The 25159-nt window shown below is 37.5% G+C and overlaps 3 protein-coding genes across 6 annotated transcripts in view; 2 read left to right on the top strand and 1 right to left on the bottom strand.

Annotated features, from left to right (window-relative positions):
- wwc3 (WWC family member 3) overlaps positions 1–2469 on the bottom strand; it is a 78001-nt gene extending 75532 nt beyond the window's left edge. For all 4 annotated transcript variants that reach the window (XM_049479771.1, XM_049479773.1, XM_049479774.1 and 1 more), the window contains exon 1: positions 2063–2469. In XM_049479771.1, the coding sequence (XP_049335728.1) occupies positions 2063–2208 (146 nt within the window). In that variant the 5' untranslated portion in view covers positions 2209–2469. The remainder of the gene's footprint in view (positions 1–2062) is intronic.
- The window catches only part of lurap1 (leucine rich adaptor protein 1), a 230770-nt gene that overhangs the window by 134545 nt on the left and 71066 nt on the right, over positions 1–25159 (top strand). The gene's annotated exons all lie outside the window — the stretch shown is intronic.
- cldn33b (claudin 33b) lies at positions 8638–9957 on the top strand. The gene has a single exon (XM_007248282.4). It carries the CDS (start codon positions 8866–8868, stop codon positions 9532–9534), a length of 669 nt encoding a protein of 222 aa, XP_007248344.2. The 5' UTR covers positions 8638–8865; the 3' UTR covers positions 9535–9957.

Genomic DNA, 25159 nt, shown 5'->3' with positions numbered 1-25159 from the left:
GTCATCAAACTATAATATATTATAAAATTCTGTGATTTTGATCAGTAAAGAAAGATATCATAATAGTATCTTATCAATAATGAAAACTGACGTGGTGAGAGAAATGAGTAAACTTCTATCTAAACCTGAAATAATTCTGGTGAGGAGTGTGGAGCAGACCTATACAGAGTCAGAAAGGCCTACCGCAGCTCATGATCATTACTGCTTCAACTGATTGATGATTATTTTAGTAGTCGACTAACCTGATGATTATTTTTTGATTAGTCAACGAATAATTCTGCGCTTTAAAATGAAAGCAACAGCTGAATGTGTAGTTTAAATGCATTTAAATACCAGAAAATGTTGTTTAAATGTGGAGAGTACCTGGAATTAGTGCATAAATATGTAATCTGTTGTATTTGAAGACTTTTAGAGACACAGATTAAGTTAAGGTTAAACTGTGTGAGCGGATAATATAATCAACATAATGTTGATTATATTAACTAATTGTTGCAGCCTTAATTTACATTCATTACTACAATGAAGCAGGGGTGTGCCATATTGTATTGTATTGTACGCTATAATATTTGCTATAGAATTCTAAAACATAAAAAAAACTCTATATCATAAAATTTTGTTTAGCTATTTACTGTATTTACTTTTAATTGTTTTCAGTTTACAAACACTAGAAATGTGAAACTTTATTTTTAGGGTAGATTTTTATTGATACCTTACTTTTTAAAATATTTTTACATTGTTATTATTACTATTTGTTTTTTTTTTTTTTTTTACAAGAACAAGAGTCTTGGGAAGTTATTTTGCACTACTGTTTTGTGTCTTTTGTCCCATACATGTCTACCTGTGTCCTTGATGTATTGTACATATAGTGTCTCTCATTCTTTTATATTTATAATCTTATTTTCTGTATTTGCTGTAACTTTTGGGAAGGAGAGTAACATAATTACAATTCTCTGTACGTCCTTTATATATGCAGTATTGACAATAAACTACTTGACTTGAATGAATCAGACAAAACTTTAGTTTTTTTTTGTTTCTACTGAATGTTTGAAACTATATCTACACTAAAGAAACAAACTTTAATAATAATATTAATAATAATAGTAAAAGAAGTAGTATTTTGTTGCAGTAGTATATTCTTAAAATTTATTTTTTTTAAATGTATGTTTTGTCATATGGCCAAAAATATTGTTATTGCAAAAATAACCTAAAATATTGTGATATTATTTTAGGACCATATCGCACCAGTGTGGACCTAATTCCTAAGCCAATGAGACGAACAACAAATATTTTTATACAATTTAGATTTTCTGACTGTATTGAACTCCAGTGTCACTGATAAGGCTGTTGATCAGATTTTATGAAAGTCATGAGTCTTAAATAATTAGTCAGATTTTTTGGAGAGAGTTAGTGTTCATTCTGAAATGGACAACAGTGTATCATCCACATCTGCTCACCCTAATCCAGGAGTTTGTAGTTAGCCTATGGCACAGTGAGAATAGCACAGATTAAGGACTTAGCTAACGTTACTTTTTTAATGGGGGCCTCTACATTGGCAGTAAAGTTTTTTTTTTATTACCAACCCCTAATAGGTTCATTATTTTAAACCGTCTATTTTAAAAGCTTAGTCCTGTCAAACCTAACAAACGCAACTTTTATCGTTGGTTAGTAATCAATCAGTGCGAAACAGAAAGATTCAAATTTCAGTCAAACGAGCGTTAACTAACTAACGTTACCCGAAAACAAAACTTTAGCTTAGCTAACCTGACGTTAAAACATGCTCATGAACAAAACTTCGCGAATTAGCTGCTAATACAGATGTTTATCACTCTTAACACGCTGTAAACTCCGTTAAACCCTGAAATAACAGCGAGAATAAAGCTGTAGCCCGTGTTCCGCAGCTCCTCGCTAGCTTTTTGTTCATCGCTCCGGACTCAGCCTCCGCCCTCCAGCCAAATCTCTCCCTCTATCAGGCGGAGGCAACAGGCTGCCAACCCCGAGGGGAGAGACCCAACTCCGGCCCCGGAGCGAGAGGAGCCCCTGCGCTGTATGTGTGTGTGTTTACCTGTCTCTCGGGTCAATCCACGAGGTCTGTCTAGTGTTGTGGTCGATGTAAAACACCCTCCCGTCGTAGTCCCTCGCCTCCTCCCAGCCCGCGGGCAGCGGTAGCTCCGAGCTTTCTCTCCGCTTAGCGCCGCTCTCCCACGGCATAGCGCACGGCTCGCCTGCGCCCTCTCCCCACCCCTCCCCGGCCTTTTCTCCACGCGAAAACTGCCAACTTCTCGCTTTACTGCATTACCAGCCGCCCGACTCCCACCGACTCTCGAAAACGCAGCGCAAAAAACAAGCCAGCCGCCACAACTCAGAAACCGGACGCGGTTAAACTCCTGCATCCACTCCGCGAAAAGTTTGCTCCTCCATGTTCGCCTCTCCCGCCATGTTTCATTCCACACTCGGGGATTAACCGACTCGCGAGCGAATCGACTCTCAGGAATGCGTCTCTCCACAGCGCCTCAGACGAATCGGTTCACAAGTCCAACTGAATCGAACTTTCTCAACTTTTTTGTATTGCCCAAACCACATGCAATTAACTTATAGCAATACAACAAAGTTGTTGTATATTAACATATAGTAATACATTTAAGCTGACAACTAGTATATTAACATTACTTATCACATATTTATAAATACACAATATTTTCCTTCTTTTAAATATATTGTTTTAATCATGTTTTACTCATGCGTTATTCTAATTTTATTTTTTATTTCCATTTGTATTATTCTTTTGCATGTTTTTTAATGTGACGTCTCTTTGTACTTTCTAATTTGTAAAGCACTTTGAATGACTGTTGTGTATGAAAGGTGCTATATAAATAAACTTGCCTTGCCTTGCCTATTACATTGCAACAACAGTTAGCAACAATTAGCACACCATTATAAAATGTATTAAAATATTAGGGAGTAATGTAATATAATAATAATCCATATAATGCTGTAGAAAAATACAAGGTAAATGTATTTTAGCATCCTCTTCTCTCTTTCTGTTATTGAGGTGTTTCAGGCAACTCTTTTACTGCACACAAATTTCACACAATAAAACTTGCTAAACATCCTTCCAACAAAATAAACGTGTATCAGCTATTACACCCATTTATGAAAAATCAGTTATTTAAACTATACCAATTACATAATACTATTTAAAAGTATCTTAATAATCAAAGAAAAATAAGTTAAGTTTAAAGTTAAGTTAAATCAATTTAAATAAGGCATGTTATATATTTTAATAAATTAATTAAAATAATAAATAATAAATAATACATTAAATTAACTGAACGAACTGTTCAAAAGAACTGACTCGGTAAACTGATTCGAATTTTCCATTACTATTCCACAATGGCCATATTCGGGCAGCGCTTATTTGCATACTATACACCTATAAAAGCTGACGAGTATTTAAATAAGTTCAGTCTGGCCAATAGGAGAGCAGGATTCCAGCACAGCTTTAAATGGGCACGCCCCTCACTAAACTGTAACCGCGCTGTAAACACAATGAACTTTTACAAAGAGTGAAAAAAAGCACAAAACTCTACTAAACAGCTCAACTATATTACTGGAGTTTTGCACCATCATGTAGCCTGGCTATGTTAACGAAATGATGATGGTGATTAACTGTAACGTGTATAATATGTCTATTTTTTTTGCATATAATATTTATTGTTACCCCCCCCCCCCCCCCCCCCAGTCCAAATACACGCCAGAAAAGGCAACAATGTGCTACAGTTGTACTAAGATGTCAGGCTTCCGTTTTTTAACAAAAATAAATAGGCAAATGCTGTATACATCTTCATATATTCCTGCACATTTACACGTTTAATCCATTAAGGTCTTTAAACATGTCAGAAATAATGATATTTATTTTACTAATTACTAGCAAAACATTTCATGTGGCTTTGGTTCCTGAAAGTACGGCTCTTTAGACAGAAACAGTTTAATACAAAAAAGTGTAGACACCATAGCATAGAGGCTTAAACATCTTTAAAACTTTAAGAAAATTTAAAGTGAACACTGCGATTTCTCTATAATTGTTATAAAGTGTTTATATCAGTGTTTATATAATGTGAATACATAGAGTGCAGAGTCTCACACTAATAAATCCAGACATTTATATAATACAACAATTAAAAAGACATATAACGCAACAGTAATGGACATATGTAATGGTTGAGTCTGGCTGTACGGGGATGTACAGATGTTTATTATGGAGACAGAGCGCCATCTCGTGGCTGTAGAGGTCTAACGTCTGTATGACCCTCTAAATCCAATGAGAATCTACTACTGTACACCTGCTTATCTGTGTTAAGTGAAGACTGTGTTTTAACAAGGTTACTGGGCCCAAGTTCAAATTAATACATTCATTAATACAATAATTAGTAAACAATTGCCATTAATAAAATAAAAAAGGTAACGGTCTCAACCAAATTGGTGTTGTTATGTAGACTAATGGTTAAAATGAGTAAGAAAAGACCCTCTTGGTTACCACTAACACTGCAGCGTGACTACTCAAACTGCTGGTACAGGTGGTTGCTAATAATACCACTTATGGAGGTTACACTTCCATTCACTTCCTCAGAATCAGGAGTGTGGATGGATGAAGCTGTGATTATAAAAATGGTCATCCAACAGTGAACTGCACAGTATAGACACAATACTGAAATTCTACACTTCCATTAAATCATGTATCTTCAACATACCCGAATCATATCTTTAACATTAAGAAAACTGCCATGCAAATGTACTGAAATAGTAGATGTGGTAAACACTGCTGTAACTACAAAGCTGTCACAAGTCGTAAGAAACAGGTTCGAAATGGGAAATTCACCTTTAAGATAAACTCCACTGCAGTACACTTGTAAAACTATATGTTCCTTGAGGTTCTTTTAATTTGTGAAGAAACTACATAAAGGAGAAATCAAGTGTGAAATGGACACTAAGGAGTATGGACTTTTGTTGAATAGCCCACCTCCATTCACCCCAGCATTCTGAAATACAGAGCTTTTATGTTTTGTTCACCTTACAAGCCACATTGCTCAAATCCAATTTTTTGGCTCAGATCAGATTTGGCTATCTTGACAGTTTACATTCACAAATGTAAGCGACCTGTATCTGTGTGTAGTATGAACGAATCTGTCCTTAAAACGCTTCACATGTGCGCATTAATACACGTAAAAACGTCCATTTCTTCACCGACAACAAAAACGTCATATTAGAGAGATGACTCTTAGATTTATAAAGGTGAAATGGATGTGTTAGCATCTTTTGCTGAAGTGAAGAGAAAACAGCTGGTCTGAAGTACATGTTCAGGTCGAGGAGGTGAAAAAAGGCCAGGCGGTTTGCTTTTGCTGTTTTTGCAGCATTAGCTGAAAAGCTGCACCAAGAGATGTGTGGGTACGAGAGAGAAGCACGTAGCATATTTGTAGAAAAACAAGATGATGCATGAATTCTGATTTGACCATTCATAACGCATGTCCATGGATCGGATATGTTTCTGATTTAGGAACACATATGAAAAGGACTCTGATTTGAAAAAAAAACGGATTTGGCACATTCAGACAGCCTTGGAAAAAATCAGATCTGATCACAAAGGTACTGCAAAAAGGGATTTTAGTAGAAACATGTTGCATGAAGATTCCTTAAAGCACCTTAAGGGGTTTATCCAGTTCCATAGGGATCCAGTAGCTGTAGGCCCTCAGTGATATTAGAGCCTGGGTATAACGTGACATTTTACCTTTTCCACCAGCTAAAAAAAAAGAAAAAAAAAAGGAAACCTAGTAGTTACCCTTCCGTTAAGACCTCCACTCCAGATAGGTGCTTTCTGTACTGTTTCTGAACATCTTTGGACCCTAAGCAATATAATATAAAGAAATACATTTTAAATACTAATCTGTTGGTACTGATTCAGCCATTTTACTTTCACATCACCAAGTACAACTTCAAGTACGATAGAATATCACCGCTGTTCAATGAAAAACAAGAGTCTCCATTTTTGTCAGTTGTTAGCTTTAGTTATTTTTGGTTTTCATTTGAACACTCAAACAGTCCCTTATACTGTATTTCTAGACGAATGGACCAATAGAAAGTCTCCTAAATTACCTAAAATAAACTTTATTTTACATTGACTTCCATTGAAAGATAAAAGGGTTTTTGTCTTTCCTGTGTAGTTGCTCTTTTGCAGATACATGTTTTTCATTGGACTGTGATATTATTTATATTATAGTTATATTACTATGCTAAAACTGTAATATTACTATACAGTCATTTAAAATGCACCAGAAAAAGAAATCTGATCATATGCAAATACAATGTAATTACACTTTAAATAAATACACAGAAATATAATTGGTGGAGCTTACAGAAAACTTATACATTGTATAAGGATATGTTTACTTTTTTAATGATAAAACAATTCTTATTTGAGCAATAATACACAAGAGGGAGTGCTAAAACTTGTAATATTGGCACCGCTGTGCTGTGGTTGCCAATGTTGCCAATATTACACGTTATAGCACAAACCTCAAATGTATTTTTGCGATTATACCACAGTTTCATTAGCGCTGTTTACTATAAGATTTAGAGATAAGAAAATATGATCTGTCTGGTTATAAAAACTCTGCGAGTTAAAACAGTTTCATTGCTTCTCTGTTTTTAGCTGCGCTGTTCGCTTTAGCTATACTGTATGCTTCTTCAGCTTCCAGCACACCTGATCTTATTCAACAACCCAGCTAATTAATAACCCAAACGGAAGTGGCTGCGTTAGATTAGGAACACACTGAACTATGTAGGACTATGTAGGAGCTGTGGGAGCTTGTGGCTTAAGGGAACCCTGTGTAAATTTACTTTAGCCTCACTGGATTCAGTTGCTCACATGAGATTACAAACCTGATTCTTGTTGCTTTTCTGCAGAGGGTCAAACCCTAATTTAAGGTGCCCTGCTAGCTTGACCTGCCTTCCTTCCGAAAACACTGAAGGTGGAGCAAATGGGTGGACCAAACTTCCTTTCGGCTTCAACAGCCTATAATGAGTTTAAATGCAGACTCTACAGCACAGAACTGAACACTCATTTTAAACTTACTTAAATATATACTTCAAATGTGCTATCTATATTCGTGTTTTTTAATATCTTGGTATGAAATGTTGGGCTTTGGGTATGTTTAAAGGGTATCTGTAGCCTCTTTAATACTTGTTGGGTGGGGTGTTAAGAAGAGATGATTGTTTTTCTGTCAGAAAGAAATCCAGAGGTTTAAGTCTCCTTATTGTAAACTATAATTTATTACAAACAATAATAGAGGCAGTGGACAAACACATGAATCTTATTTTTTTTTTACATTTAAGGAAGTGGTTTGCTAAAAATGCTTTGCTATGTTCTTATGGTTCTGTTGGTCCTGCTTAGTGGAATTTTCATAGTGCTAGGAAGCTGTTTAGAAGAACTCATGTTGGATCTGAGTAGTCAAAACATTTATAAACATCTAAAATTGCATTAGCTAAGGCACTGAGAGAGCACAATTGGCCGTGCAACTTTACCTTGTACCTTTACCTGTACCGTGCATCCTCCTGATGTGGGATGGATCTTGCAGAAGAGGTGCCAACTTAGGCACAACACCTGCGCAAACTTACCGGACACTTCAACGAGGCAAAAGCTGGGGTCAGTGAAGCTGCTGACTGCAGGATATTTCTGAACAGTATAGTCTCAACACGAGCTTTAATAAAGTTAAAGACCCTGAGCAAACACACAGTGAAGATTGTCTGATCTGCTGCCAAAACACGCTTTCAAAATATTATTTTCTGAACAGTTTCTGTTTTTTCTGTGATATAATTTTCCTGTTTCTGATATTGGGTGGGACATGTGCTTCCAATCCCCCCAGTTCCTACGCAAATGGTTATGGTGCTTCTTTTATTGCAGGTCAACAGTGTCTTCACTGGAAGAAATACTCTGCTTAGACTCCAGAACACTCTCTGAAACTAGTACTAAAGTTAAATTCTAGGTTAGAGACAGAGCCAGCTACCCCCTCTAGTCCAGTTTCAATGTGATCTAACTGATCTGATTTGATCTTTGTAAGTATAGTCGCCATGTTGGACTATGTGCTAGCTTCTTTGCCGGGCTCGATGGGTGGCTTGCAGGGTTTTTCTTTTTCTTTTTTTTAAATGGACAAATCTCAGAAGCTATATATGTGGTGGAGGGACAATGTGCATTTAGTGTTTTTTAGTGTGTAGGTCAGCCTGCCAGACATTCCCAAGTGCTTATCTCCTACACTCCACTCTTGCTGACAGCACAGCACACTTTCCTGTCATCATCTCCCATTAAAACCCCCAGCAGGACAGGGGAGATCCAAACAAACCAAAAAATGGGGAGGGTCACTTTCTCCTGAAAAACACAACAAACTGCATTTTAACGACATCCTGTCAGGGCTTTTATGGTGTTGCATGCAGTGTACTGTCTGGAATGGGTGGAGTAGGGCCTGCAAGTGTCCCTCCTTCCACTGCACCTCTTTTTTTTCTCTCTCTCTCTTTTTCTAGGATGAAGCCTAGAGGGCAGGGCTAATGTCAGAGTGCCCTCTTTTGCTCCCTCCCTCCCTCCCTCCCTCCCTCTCTCCTCCTCCTCCTTGTGTTCTAGCTCTTGAGTTGAGATGATGTGGGTTTCTTTGAGTGGAGACTAACGGGCTGTGAAGTTATCTGGACTGGACAGTTTCTAACAGGTCCGAATACAGCGTTACTATTTTGGGACCTTGTTGTCTCTTTCTCTCTATCTTTCTATCTCTCTCTCTTTTTCTCTCACCTCAGGAGGTTCTTGAGGTGCCAGCTGGGTGGTTAGTCATGTCTAACCCCTGCGTTACCCTCCTAGAGGTGCTGGGACTGATAGTAGGCATTGGAGCCTGGTTCTGCTCGCTGGCTGCCACGATCATGCCCCAGTGGCGCAGCCAGTCTACAGAACTGCTGATCATTGAGAGCTTTGAGGTGGGTCTTTGGGAGACCTGCGTGGTGCACGAGGTGGCAGGCATGGAGTGCCGTCCATACGAAAGCCTGCTGGGCCTCTCACACGAAATCATGCTGGCCCGCAGCCTCATGTGCCTGTCGGATGCAGTGGGTCTACTGGGCATCATCCTCCTCATCCCCGGACTGAAGCAGGTGAAGAGCTGCCGGTGGGAGGGAGGCTGGCGGGTCAAGCGTGGGTTGAAGATCGCAGCAGGGGTCCTGTTCTGCATAGCAGGCATCATGACTCTCGTTCCTGTGTCCTACATGGCCCACGACATGGTGATGAAGTTCTTCGACCACTCTGTGCCAGAGGTGGTGCCTCGCTTTGAGTTCGGGGATGCCATCTTCGTGGGCTGGGCAGCAGGGTTCCTCCACGTGGTGGCGGCATTCCTGCTCTTCACCTCCTGCATCGGGATGGCACGGGCCGAGCCTCGGCTGGTGTTCCACCGGCGCCAAGATGAGTACAAGACTACCATTGAACATTCAGGGAAGCGCACGGAGTATGTTTAACAGACCTTCAATTCAGAATCTACAACTTAATGTTCCAGTTCTGGAACACTGAACATTGAAACTCTCTGACAGGACAGTGTATTTGATGGCATTTGAAATGTTTTGGAATGTATGATTCTAAGCAGCATTGAGCTAATTGATGGTCTTCCCTCCTGAATTCACAGTTCTTGGGAATTCTGCTACAGTGCAAAAGGTAAATTGTTGGGTTGAACCTACCAGTATGTGGAATGTCAGCACCAGTAGTTCATTTTTTATTTTTGTTGTGTTCCAAAGTACAATGTCTATGTTCTGTAACTGCAGATGTGCATGTCATATTTTCCTGGATAGAGGCAGCTATCCTTGTTTTTCACATATTGCTTCAGATCTAAATATGTATTTAGTGCTGTATATACTACATTACATTAAAAGATTTTTGATAGAAAATTAATGTGTTCATCAGTTTGATTTTATATGATACTGTAACTGTAGCTCATGTGTGGCTATGCATGTTTGCAAGTTTTCAGGCATCAATGGTCTATCAATGGAAAATAACTACTTTAGGACCAACTTAGCAACAAATAGGCTATTGCTAGTGACTGTTTGCCTAAACTACATCATTAATGTTATCAACACAGTAAGTGTCAAATTAACCATGTAATGTTTACCTTTTAACAGTCAAACTGCCAGTTTGACACTAACACTAAAATTACTATTTTGCTGTTTATTTATAATGAACACAGGGATGGTAAATGTACAGATAAATTATCTCATTAGGTCCAATTGCATTTATGAATTAAACATGTAAGCATTTTGAGCAACTTTGATCAAAAGTTAAAAAAAATATCTGATTTAAAGATAATGCACCAAACATTTTAATGAACCAATATAACAAAGAAATTTCTTAAATTAAATGACTTGTTTATTCACTGAATTTGTATTTGTAGAAGCTTTAACCAGTGCCAACCTCTTAATGTCACTTACAAAAGCAGCACATGTTGTTGTTAAGTGACTGGAAGGAAAAATACAGAACACCGAGTACCTGGTGCTTATTCACCAGCACAACACAACACATCACACACACATTTGCTGAGGTCACATTCATGCCAGTGGTTAATCTTTTAGTTTAAGAAATGGGTTAATTAGCTGTAGATGAGGTTCAGCTTGAGTCTAATTGTGTCTGATGGCCTCTCTATCAGCATGTGGATTAAGCTGTTCTTAATGAAGGCCCTAACGAGTAGCATGTCCAGTGAGGAATGTCAAACAGAGGCTGCCCCGCTGCCTCCTCTTCTCAGTTATTACTCTGATTTGACCTGGTCAAAAGTACGGGCGGTCGGTTGTACAAAAAGGGCAGATTCCACAATCAAGAGATACAGGTCAACTGACCTGTCTTAGGGGGACTTTGGCCCCCTCTGAACGTTCTTTTTCTTTAGCTAACTGGATACTAAGCTATAAGCTCATTATTATTATTATTATTATTATTATTATTATTATTATTATTATTATTATTATTATTTGTGAATGTGCCATTAGGTTAAAAGCAGTGTGAATGTAGAAGATCAGAAACAATCCAATGCCTTTAAATGAACACGTAAAGAAATTAAATGATTAAATATTCCAAGAGTTGTTTAGATGTATTGTTTTTGATTACCACTGATCACTATTGACTCACTCATCCAAGTGTGATATAAAATAAAATAACTTTAAGGAACAATCAGTAATAAATGAGAATAAATATGTGAAATGGCTACAGGAATCTAATTTTTAACACTGGATAGAGTTATCTGTTCTCCCCAGATGTGAGGCTCATGCAGGTTGCCAGATTGACACAGTCTTAATCTGTAGCTGATCAGCAAATACATATGTTTCAATGTCCAAATGCCCATTTCTAATACGCTATGGTTAGCAACCATTCTGAAGCTCAGTGATTACCTGTTCAGCAGAAAAATAGCCAGCTCGCCTATTCCCCTGGCTGCAGCACACTGTTTGCAAGCTGTTGTCTATACCCGGCAGTCCTGAGTGTGGAAATAGGAATGGGGGAATGGGGGTGGGACGATTCGGAGGTTAAAACCACACAGTTCAAATAAGAACCGCCAGTGCTTATATCCAACATGTTACCTTAATATCGGATGATACATCCAGATCATGTTCTTAATGGACTAAAATAATTAGTTCAAGTAGTTACTTGAGCAGTGAATTGGTCCAAACACTTATTTAGTATTTGCATGCTTGTTATTTTGTCACACATACTGTACATACTGTCAGGTTTTTAGGGTGGAAAAAGTGGGTGGACCCAAATGCAGACACCACAGGAAGAGAAAGTTTAAAAAAATGATCTATTTGACTATTGACTATTGGTTATAACATAAGCAAAAAAGAAAAATGGAAGAACAAGGCAAATAGGGACAACAGGAAAGGACAATTAGGTCTAAACACAGACAAGAGAACACAGAACATGGATTGGTGGGGAAACACTAGGAGGCAGGAATGAGCAAATTATACAAAACAAGACACAGGTGTAGCACAAAACGACAGGACTGAACAAAATGAGTAAAGCTGAAGAAAGTTGTAACTTAAGCCAAGCATATTGATAGGCTATTTAGCAAAATATTTAGCAAACTACTTCACTAAATGTATCTTACTTGTTAGGTAAGATAACTAATTAATTTCAGTAGTTATCTAACTGTAGTACATTTAGCTAAGCCTACTATTTTGCTAAATATCCTACCAATATTCTTATTAAGTAGTTAGCTAAGCTAATTACAGTACTTAGCTAACTAACATTTAGCTATTTTTCAAAATAACAATCAAATGTAGCTTAGCTAGTAAGTTGTTAGCTAAACTAATTACAGTAGTTAGATAACTACTTTGCTAAATTACTGATTAATTTATTTCACAGATATATCATAGATAGATGTTAGAATTTGAACCTTCAGTAACGTTATCCGTGAAGGGAAGGTTATGTGATTCCTGTTTGGGTTAAATGTTGGTGATTGGATCATAAATGACCACATCAACATAGCTGTTAGCTACGCTAACTATTTTGCTAAATAACCTACCAATATACTTATTTAGTAGTTAGCTAAGCTAATTAGTTACAGTAGATAGCTGACTGCGGTAACGCTACATTTAGCTAAGGTAACTTTTTGGCTAAATAGCCTACCAATATTCTTATTTAGTAGTTAGCTTAGCTAACTACTAAACTTGGTGCATTTGGCTATTTTTTTCAAAATAACATACACTTGTATTTAGCTAGCTAAGTAATGAGTAGTTAGCTAAGCTAATTACAGTAGTTAGATAACTACCATAGATATAGATAAAGCCATAGAGAACTATTTTGCTAAAGAGCCTACCATAGATAGTTTAGAATTTGAAACTTCACTATCTGAAGGGAAGGTTATTATGTGATTTGTGTTTGTGTTAAATGACCACATCAACATAGCTGTTAGCAGCCGGGTCTTCATGTTTGGGTTAAATGTTGCTGATCGGATCATAAACGGCCACAGCAACAGAGCTGTTAGGCGGAGGAGGTTACCAGTGTCATGTAGGTAGTAAAAAGTTAGATGGAGACTAGAGTATAGGGGGATGCGTGTGTAACCCCAAAGGTTGGATACAAGATTAATCATTTTGTCCTATGTTATTAATTGGGTTCATGATGTTGCATTAGTTTAGTTAGTAAAATATCTGCACAGTGTCAGGTTAATTTGAATTTGTTGTGTCACTGCACAGCCGGAAATGGCTCTTTTATGGTTACATCAAAGAAAGTTAATTGATGCACAGGGGAAGGGTGGCACACTTCGTAAGAAGAACATGCAGTACTTCTAAAAAAAGGAGGGGCTACAGGACAGCATCTGGCCCATTAAGCTGAAAACAACACAAATTTAGGAGACTTGTCATTCAATTAATAGATGAGGGCTTGTTGGGGGTGGACAGTATTCAGTTACTGGTTTAAGGGGCTTTTTTTTCTTTACCAAGCCCTTTAATCATTGTAAGACCATTAGGTGTGTTCTCGTCTGTAAGTGCAGTTCAGATGTGACTGTAATATCCGTGCACCATCTTGCATGTTCAGTAGTTCTGAGGTGAATGATTGAACAGAGCAAATGTATATATTTAGTTAATTAGGTATTTGGATACGGGGGAAAACTCCAGCTGAGACAAGTGTTTCTCAGACTAGAAGACGCCAGATAAAAGGGAGTGTGCCTTATGACTTCCTGTGATGGATAATGATCAGAAAAACGGAACCGCTGCGTTATCGTGAAATTGAGCACAGTTTAGACTTTGCAGCAGATTGCAGCATTTTTTGCCCACCAGTGGGAGGAGAACATGATGTATTTACAGAGAAAGGGGAAATGGGATTTCAGCACATCATTAACAGCAGCATCCTAATGCAATGGCCTGTAAACAAACATGTGAAAGCAGCTGATAAATGAAAACATGAAATCTCATAAACAATGCACAAGCTACTGTTTGCATGCTCTTAGACCTACAGGGTTGTTTTCTTTTTGACTTTTTGATTTGACTAGGAACCAGGAATAAGACGCATTTTTAAAAGAAGTGCCACAAAATAAGCATTTCTGCCAGTCCAGAGGCACACATATGAAAATGAGTTAAACCAACTTTTAGACATTGTTACAAGCTAGGGTGTCTTCATTTTAAAAATGGTGGAAACGCACAGAGGGAACCCATTAGTGGGATATAACATGATTTTGCTTTGATCCAAGGCCCAAAAATGTAAAACATGTTCACCCATTTTTCCATTCATCCATTGTCAATACCTGCTTTATCTATCAGGGTCGCGGGACGTTGGGGGGGGAGGTCTATTCCAGCCGGCTTTGGGCAGAAGGTAGTATACACCCTGGACAGGCCACCATCACCCATTTTTATCAATCACTAAACTTTTGTTATATTAATTGTATTTTATCTCAGTGAGCTTTTAGCCAACATCCTGTCACAGCTTCAATGGCTGCCGACTCCAGTCTCTTTCAGCAGCCCAGGCAACACCTTGTCCGGGACCTAGTGTCCTACTACCTCCCTATATTTTGAGTTGAGACACAATAGCACAACTAAGTCATGAAAAAATACGGAAATATGTTCAAACTCAATGTATATAAGAGATGGAAAGAACGATCGTCTGTTTATCGATATCTGGCGATTGTCAGAAAAAAATGCATGATATCGTATTTCTCTAGGTGTCGACCTTAAGAGCAGTTCATATTCTGGAGGTTTACAGGTTTACAGCACAAGCTGGAGTTACACTACACAACTTTTAGCCTAATTTTAACCATGTTTTCCAGTTGTGGTGAGTCTATAATTAGCTCTAGTCTGCAGATTATGTTGCAGCTGGAGAGAATTGTAGTGTACGATGGTCTGAGACTTTTAGCCTCAAAATCAAATCTGACTTCAGTCGCTAAAAATAATATTTTTTACCCAATTGGGCAGAATCGGTAAGTGTGAACTCTTCACCGACTTGAGTCTGAAACAACTTCATTTGCCTCCATAGAAAACAGTCTGACTGTAGACATTAAATCATGCTAGATGCATATTACTGAAGTATTGTTTATCTATAACAAAGAAACACACAGTGGGTCACAAAAAGTATTTACAGCCTTTTTTCAAATTGTATTAAAATTTTCCGTTCATATAACCCTAGCTCTATTGCAGCAGCTGGAGTCCTTAGTCAGTCAGGGCTGGAGCAGCGTCTCAGGCTGGAGGCTTGGCCAGAGAATCTCTGGCTCTGACTTGGCTCGGCTCAGCCGGTCTGGAGTTCCTTTTTCCTCAGCTTCTGCTGTTTTGTGTAATAATTAGCTAAAAGACAATGAATTTTATCCCTACTAAAATCACATGATTTTTACTTTATTCTTTTACCTGAACATGAACCTGACTCTTTACTTTGGAAAAAACAACCCAATATTCACAGCTGACTGGCTTTCAACACAGACATGCACACACAAAACCTGTCGCTTAACTAAACAAAATAAAAAAATAAATTATTTTTAATATGTCTCTACTGAAATCCATTTATTTGGGTGAGTAAAGCCCTTCTCTTTATTTACAGCTTAAATTTAAAAGAGGGCTAAATTCATCAAAATTACAGAATATGCCCAGAAAGGTTAATGACATTGATCTGCCCCAAATCACTGATCGGTTCAGGAAATTTAGCTAAACTAATGTGAGAACACCCTAAGAGTGTACTGCTGAGTATAGATTTGAATTGTTTTCTATCTGGTCTGCATTGCCAATTGCCGAGTTGTGGTTTCATGGTGGTTTATGTGAAGCGCCTTGTCATGCTGGGAAACACTACAGTCATAAAATGCAAATCTTCAACACCAGTGCAGATTTCTGTCCTAAGGCTGCATTTCTCGGGTGTGTCTATACTGTAGAAAACACTGTATGATATCATATTAATGTCATATATAATATATATTAATTGTAAGAAAAAACACAAGCAGCCAGAGTCAGAGAGAGAGCAATTGGACCTTGCTCTCTCTGGGGTTGGTAGATGGCGCTCTCTCTCCAAATCACAAATCATGATGTTGGTCAGCACAGGATACTGTTATCTGATGCTTTAGAGCTGGAGAGCTGTGCTTTCCTCTGAGTGCACTGGCTACCCAGGGATGCTGCATCACTGGCAGTCTGAAAAGAGGCGGGGTCTGGCTTCACATGTATTAGAGAAGGCATGTGCTACTCTTTCCCCACCTAGTGTTGGTGGCATTACTGGTGATGGGTGGAGTCCTAATCAGTTGGTTGGGTGATTGGTCTTCCAAATTAAGGAGAACATGGAATAAAATAATAAACAAATAATAATAAACCTTAAAAACTCTGAAACATACTTCTTCATAGTGCTGGACGATATGGGCAAAATTTATATCACGATATATTCCTTAATTTCGGTCGATACGATGTAATTTTGATATCGATATAAAAACTTTGAAGGCCTCAGAAAAACTGCTAAGAATCCTTGCAATAGAAATCTGTACACTACTGACATTTTTATTTAAGTCTTTAAAGCCTCCTCTCACAAAAAAAAAACTGTATAATAAATCAATGCTCACTTTTATTTGCATGTAGCAAAATAAAAACATGACATCTCTGTCAAACACAAACCTATAAGCTATATACATATTACCAATATTGTCCAGGCCTACTGCTTCATATGTTTTAAATATGAATTTAAAAGCTGTGATTTTTTGCTATTCCTCATATGTAAAATTTTGTTTTGAGACACAAGACCTGGCACTCAATTCAGGGCTTATACAGTGTGTAAAAAAGTGGGCAGAGCAGAATCACTCGCATGTTAGAGTAAACTAATCTACAGTCTTGGTCTTACAGTATCTAATGTCAAACTCTGTGGTTCCATGGGGAGATTAGGAGGAATTACTTTAAATTACTTTGTGACACAGACCAATAAGGGTGTGATTGTTTACAGTTGGATGAAAAAATAATTATTTAATTTCATCTTTATTTCCAGGTATTCACATTTGGATCTCTTGCACAGTTTAAAAAGATATCACTTTTTATCTGAACCCACACATTTGTCTTGTTTTTTTTGTGTGTTTGTTTTTGGGGTTACTTTCTACAGTCACCTCTTCAGCAGGGAAAATGCATTCTCAGTAGGGTTTACGTTTTAAAACCTTCTACTTCTTGCCACTGAAATCAGTTTGGTTGCATGGTTCTTTTAATTAATAGACAAATGTTTTTTGTAGCCTGTCGCAGAAGAAGCCATACATACCCAAGCTGGTTAATTACCTCCACTGTGCTTCAAAGTTTAACTTGTATGTTTATAATCAATTATAAGCAGATTACCTATTTTTCTCCAAACTTTAGCCTTTCCATCACATTGGTAAAATTGAATCTTTGTCTCATCAGTCCATAATCAGTCCACAGGCGTGTCTCTGTTCTTCTTGGCAAATTCCAGCCAAGCTTTCCTATTGTTCTTGTTAATAGTTGTTTTCAACTTCTGGTGAAGCCTCTGTACTTTTGTTCATGAATTCTTCTGTGAATATTAGATTGTGATACCTTCACTCCTGCTCTCTGGAGGTTGTTTCTGATGCCACTAACCACTGTTTTAGAGTCTTTCTTTACTGCACTGACAATGTTTCTGTCATCAACTGCTGTGGTTTTCCTTGCTCTACCTGTTCGACACCTGTTACGTAGTACACCAGTGATGACTTTCGTCTTCAGGACATTCCAAATGGTTTTAGTGGCTATGGCCAATCATTGTGCAATGGCTCTGCTTGTTTGTTTACCCAAAGGCAGCTCTCTAGTTTTTTTATGTTGTTTACTTCTCTAACTATAAATGCACTATACGCACTGGCAAAACCCAAATCTGAAACTGAGTGTATACATTTAGTGCTATTTATTGTTTTAATAACCAATGTATCAGGACAGACCTTGGCAACAAACCACATCTGACAGTCTCATGTTCCTATACTTTTGCTCACAAGAAAACTGTGTGGGTTCAGATTTTCTGAAATTTGTATCAGATTCCTTTTTTTTTTTTACATTCATCTTTATTGTCAAACCAAAATGTTTTCAGTCTACAGCAGAAATAAAAGCCTCACTGTGCCAATACTTTTGGAGGGGACTGTATCCTGCAGATAAGTTAAGCATTTTTTTTATTTTTCCATGGGATATGGCAAAAGATATGGGCCATGTTACAGGTTCCAGTTTCATGACATGAGGAATGTCAGTGTTATCAATCTGAAAACAACAACGACAATATCAACGTTCTTTTTCTCAAGATTTCAATTTTCAGTTTGTGTATATATAAGGCTAAAAAGCATGGGACAACCTTAACGTCACAACTGTGTATATTCTTTGCGCATCTCAATCCAAAGCTATGAACACTCATAAGCCGTTGATACCACATTTGGTTCAACTTTCAACAGAAGAAATACACTTTTTTCCCATTACTGAGCACTTACATGCACTCAAATGAAACACTTGACATATTGTTTTTAAACCCTGTTTGTGAAAACAGATAACAAAATAGACAACAAATTCAGGGTCGAGTGGTTCATTTGGTCATTAAGACATTCAAACAGCTCGGTCTGTGATAAACCTGCCTGAAAGAGGATGTACCTGGATTTCCCGCACTGCACAATGAAGAGGATGCTTTGAAGAGCAAGAATTTCTCACAGCTGGACAATGGCAGGAATTGGTTGCATCCTGGAGTCTCAAAGTATTCAAAACTACGAGATGCCCCTCCGTGCCAACATACTAATGAAAAGAAAACTTCTGCTGTCGTCAAACCGCATACCTACTGGAGACCGGAGTTTGCTAAACATTGTTTTAATTGGAGGTGGGGTCTGTGGTCCACTGAGATAAAAATAGGTCTGTCTGGCAACAGACAGAAGAGAGTGTCTATTGGGCTTTGTTTTTAAGGACTGAAGGTATTTGGTAACTGCTTACAAAATAAATAAAGACCCAGACAGTCTGTGTATCCTGGGTTGGCATTTATAGCATGTAACTTTACAGATATATGGATTATAATTCCTTAATCAAATGCTTGTTTTGGGTGAACACTCATATGCCAAATGTCATGGGACAGGAATTAGTAACATGCCCCCTGACTTTTGCTATGTACCATGGAGGCTATTTTCAGTCACATCTTTAGCAGGTAAAATGCTTTTTCTAAGTTTAGGGAAGGTCTAAAACCCTCCACTTTTTGCCAATGATTATTTTGCTGCAAGATGAAGGATCTCCTAATCAGTTTGGTTGCATCTTTCTTTAAATTTTAATTGGGTCACATGCAGCAAAAATTTAATAAGAATCACTCTACTGTACATGAATAGCACATCTGAATAGCAGATTTGTTGTTTTATTTTATTTTTTATTTTGGTTCCATTTTCTTTCCAATATATAAGGCCAAGTATCCAACCCACCTATTACTAGTGATGCCCCAACATCAGGAGGGTGAAGACTAGCACATGCCTCCTTCCATACGTGTGAAGTCAGCCACTGCCTCTTTTTAAACTGCTGCTGATGCAGCTTTATCGAGTAGCATCACAGCACAGAACAAGGTTCTGATACATTAGCTCACAGACATCCTGTGCTGAGCGACATCACCCTTTGGAGTGATGTGGGGAAAGAGTGCCATCTTCCCACCCAGAAAGAGCAAGGCCAATTGTGCTCTCTCGGGGCTCTGACAGCTGATGGCAAGGTACATGAACCGGATTCGAACCAGTGATTTCCTGATCATAGTGGCAGCCCCTAGCTCCCAGGACCACTCTGAGCCCCTTGAATAGCAGGTTCAAGGACTTCTGGTGCATGTTGTCTGTGTTTGTTTTTTTGTCAGTCACCTCTTTAACAGGTCAAATTCATTCTCTATAGGGTTTAAGTTTATGGAAGGTCTCAAACCTCCCACGTTTTGTGTGTCAAAATATGATACATATTATTTATAGTTAAAATGTATTTAAATATTGTGATATACTATTTGTACCATATTACTCAGCTCTATCAGTGCATTATTAAGTAATTGTAGAGCATTGACCGAAATTAATAAATATAGCTCTGGAAAAAAATAAGAAAGCACTTAAAAATGCTGAGTGTCTTTGATTTTACCAAATTAAAAACCTCTGGAATATAATCAAGAGAAAGATGGATGATCACAAGCCATCAAACCAAGCTAAACCGCTTGAATTTGTGCACCAGGGGTGAAGGGGAACATGCCAAGATGCATGAAAACTATTATATAAAACCAGGATTATTCCACCAAATATTGATTTCAGAACTATTAAAACTTTATGAATATGTTCTTGTTTTATTTGCATTATTTGAGGTCTGAAAGCTCTACATCTTTTTTTTGTTATTTCAGCCATTTCTCATTTTCTGCAAATAAATGCTCTTAATGACAATATTGTTATTTGGAATTTGGGACAAATGTCTGTAGTTTATAGAATAAAACAACAATGTTCATTTTACTCAGATATATACGTATAGATATCATAAATTGATTTAGAATTTCTTTTTTTTCCAGAGCTGTATATCATAACAGATTTTGCCATATCGCCCAGGCCTCAGTCTGCTCTTAGTATATAATAGCTTCCTATCTATTGTATCCGTTGTTGTTTGACTACGCTGATGATATTCCCCAGTGCATCTCTCAGAATTTCCTGCAGTAAAACACTTGGAGATGAGGCTCAGAGGAGAGATATCCTGTGTTATTGAGAGAACCTGTCTCTGAAGGTGAAAGAGTACGTCAGAAATCTTGGCAGTATTTTGTGGATGATCTCAGTTTCCGTGTCAGTAGTGTGTGTAGAGTGGTATATTATCACCACACACTCTAACATTTCCTTCCACTGAGTAAAGGGAAAAATTGCATTTTGGGGGGAGGGGGGTTACACAAGGTTGTTACATAAAGTTCTGCAATGATTGAAACATACATAGATCACTATTTTTGAGAAAAAGATATACAAAAACCATACTCTGCAAACCACCCTTTGTTTTTACTAAAAACATTTTTAAAATTTTTGTTTTTAATGTATATTTCTAAGTTTCTATTATTCTGATTTCTGCTATTTATAAACATTGTTCCACTGTGAGAAGACGACTCAGCACCGTGTGTCTAAAAGGAGGCAGTGCTGAGCAAAAAGCTCTTATTAAAATAACAGACATGAACAAAGGAAACAGATGTAGTAAAGACAAAGAGCGGACTCACTAAATACTTTAACATCTGAAATTATATTTAGCTGTTGAGACACCATGTTTTTTTTCAGATAAAAACTGATAACCATGTAATAACAGTAAAACCAATACATGATCAGGATATTATCAGATATTAAGGAAACATACTGAGTTTAAGCACTGGCTGCCCACTGCCTTTCCCTAGTCCCATTTCCACACTCAAGGTTGCCAGGTATAGACAACAGCACGCAAACAGTGTTATGCAGCCCTGGAAACGGGTGAGCTGGCTTTTTTTCTGCTAAACAGGTAATCACTGAGCTTCAGAAAGGTTTGCTAACCATGGATTGATAATTTATCACCATCACTAGTGTAGTAGACATTGAAAAAAATTGTGAGCTACACTACTGTAGAAAATCCAGAGCATTGATGTATGTAGAAATTATTATAGAAAAAGATTGATTATTATAGATAGATTATTAGATTATTATAGATAAATGATGATATACTACTAGGAATAAAGGCTAAGGCACTGTGGTAAGAGTTTACATAAAATTATTACTTATTCTAGTAATAAAAAATTCTATTTAAGGGTTCTAATACATCAGCTCACAGATGCCTGACATCACCCTAGGAGTGATGTGGGGAGAAAGCCCCATCTACCAACTCAGAAAGAGCAAGGCCAATTGTCATCTCTCAGGGCTCTGGCAGCTGATGGCAAACTACAGTACATGACCAGCAATTTCCTGATCATAGTGGCAGCACTTTAGTCAGCTGGACCCCACGGAGCCCCCACAAAAAAAAAACAACTTTAAGTAAATTGTGTGTTAAACACTTAAATAAAATATTCAGCTGAACCAGGCAGCACTGTGGACATGGTGCAAACACACACACACACACACACACACACATCAAAGAAAACTGTAAAAAAATGTACAAAATTACATTAAATACAAGATACATGTTCTGTTTGGTTCTAGAGTAGCATCTTGTGCAGACTAGCACTCCAGGCCACTGAAAATACCAACATGTGTACCACAACCAAACAGTGAAAACTCCCTTAATTTAATTTCATTAAACTTGATTTCATAACCACTTCTTTTCATAACCCCTCACCAAACAGCCATACCATTCCTCTCCCACATAGAGCCAATCTCATTCTAATAAAACTAACAAAAAGACCAGTGTATTGTGCTCACTCAGCAACTCACTGTCAGTAAGTAAGCTCACAAAAGCTCAAAAAGATTGGTATCACTTTATTTAGACGGCGCATTATAGATGGCCCTGTAGAACTTTAAATTAAATATCTATTAAATAGGTACAGTAAATGACTCTCAATTGGATATAATCCTAATACTAACTTTAAAACTAAAATTAATAATACCCAATAATTATCCTAAAACCTAACCCTATCACTAGCCTAAAACTTCCAACCCTAAACTGGACTCTTAATGGTTAAGTTTAGGGTATAGGGAGGAAGTTAGTACTCTAAACAGAATTTTAAGGAGGAATGAGAATCACTGGTTAGAAGGAACAAGAAGGAACAAGCGTCCAAAGAAACACACAAATGGAAGTATTTTCCTAAAAGTGCTTGCTAAAAGTGACGATTAGTCCTATATTACCATAGTTTAATGTGTAGTTTCAATGTTTTATAGTCGAATTCTTTATAACAAGCATAGAAAAGATTGCTAGTAGTCTCAGTAGCTATCTAACTTTCCAGATCCACCTTAAATGGTGCAACAGACGGCAGGGGCTGCAGCATTTAAGGGAGAGCGGAAAAATTATAAGCTGGTCAAAGCTAATTTCCCATCACAGAGGAATTAAGAAATGGACAATAACAATGAATTTCAGCACCATCTCCTCCCTTTCTAAAGACATACAATACCCTTAACCAGCAGCCAGGTTACTAAACTTTAGCGCTCCTGATGACGTATTGGGTGCTTGAAGGAACGTCCCAATTTTTAGCAGGAGGATTTCACCTTAGTCTGGGCCTTAGTCTGGTTTAAAATGAACTCTTGTGGTGAGAATGTGATCTGATCTTGAACTGACCCAACTACCAAATCTACACCTGTTGTTTAAGCTAAATAGCTTTTCAGGTGCAGTTTAACTCTATTAATACTATAATTACTACAGCTATGAACAAACGCTGTTTCTTCTTTTGCTTCATCCTAAGCAGCTTCACACTGCACTATTATGAGTGCTTGTCTGGAACACAGTGCTTTCTTGCTATATTTAGTGGAGACAATGCGCTTGCATGGTTTGTTGGGGCACATTTCGGTACGTTTAGGTTTGTCTCTGTGTGAAAATAAACCAATCCAAGAGGGAAAACACTCCAAATAAAAGAACCCATCAACTAATTTGAACCAGAGAAACGCACTACAGGTGTGAAAATCCTTATTTGTAAGTGATCAGATCAGATTTGTGTGGGTTGCTGTGGTAACAGGGATACCAGAAAAAACTCGGTCTGAATTCTTGCATTCTCCATCGAGCCTGTTAGAGTCAGTTATCGGTGACTATTCCATGGGCTGTGTGGTCATGCTGAACTATATCAGTCTTTACCCTTAGCCACACTTCTGTCTTATCATAAGCTATATGATATAAATATGGTGTGTGCGTGAGTGAGTGTGTATCAGAAAAGATGGTGGTAGTAAACTAGTAAATGTGCCTGTAAATGATTACACATATACAGAGCTCAGCTGGGCACAGATACACGTCACATCAACATTTGTAGAGAAATGTTTGTTTATTATAATTCACATGACACATTGAATTTCTTTCTCTCTGTACCGTTATACTTACTTTTACTTTTAAAACGTTAAGCCCCTTGTATAAAAAACACTGCCCAGACCATCTATTGGTCACATGACAACATTACACTCAATTGATTAAAAACAAGATGGAAGGAATCCCAGTCAAACTTTTCTACAGCCCGTCCACACAGAAACATGAGTCAGATAAACATTTAAAATTTTATGTTTGAATCTAGTTTATTTACTTACTGTAGTAAGTAAAAATATAGTTTTGGACTAATTGGGTCCCTCTGATCCCAAATGCAATCCCAAAGTATAATAAAAGTATAATTATATATGATTATCCCAAATCTCATTTTTAAATGCTAAAATAAACTACTGTCCCCATATGAGGACAAAAATCAGAAGATCGCTGGTTTGAATCCTGGTCATGTAGTTTGCCATCGGTTACCGCATACCTGTCAAGTTTTAGATTTAAAAATAAGGGATATTTTCCTCTGTCCGCTTAAAGCCGTCCCACCAGCCCAACGAAGGTTCAGTATCCCTTCCATTTTAAGATAGGTTTACAAAAAATCTAAAATAACCACCTGTGAACCACTTACACACTACAATTAGATTATCAGAATCTGAAATGTTGTGGACATTCCTACATATGTTATTCTCAGCCAAATTAAAAATCCTTTTCTAGGTATTAAAAAAGTTAAGATTTCATGTCTTTTTTTGCCATAAATGCACTCTTTTATATTATATATATATTTTAATTTATTTAATAGATTTAAAATTGAACAAAGGGTGCACAAATTCTGCAAAATGACTGTAGGTGACCTAAAAATAGTATTATGAGCTTTTACTAAAAGGACATGGACCAGATATATTCCATCAGTGAAAATTAGTCCTAAGGGGCCTACACAATTAATAATTTTTAATTAATACTTCTTCCTTTTGATCACTCCACCCCTGATCAGTTCAGTTAATTTCGGTCCTCTCCACATTTCTAGTTAAACTCAGTCACAAGCTGTATTTTTTTATTTTAAAAGGTTTAATCTGTGTGTTTTATTTCGGAGACGAGTATTTTTAAGCAGCTATCAGAAAAATCTCATCAGTTTACATGATTAGCCAACTGGCTCCACGATTGGTTAAGAGACACAGAGCGGTCAGTGCCCTGTCACCTCAATAATATATATATTTTAATTTTAATATAATACGGGAAATTTACGGGAAAATACTAATACGGGAGGACGGCGGGAAAGAGGGGTAAAATACGGTAGTTTCCCGGC

The sequence above is a fragment of the Astyanax mexicanus genome, chromosome 5, assembly GCF_023375975.1.
Source record: "Astyanax mexicanus isolate ESR-SI-001 chromosome 5, AstMex3_surface, whole genome shotgun sequence".
NCBI lineage: Eukaryota > Metazoa > Chordata > Actinopteri > Characiformes > Acestrorhamphidae > Astyanax > Astyanax mexicanus.
The sequence above is the reverse complement of the archived record's forward strand: the minus strand, read 5'-3'. Positions and strand labels throughout refer to the sequence as shown.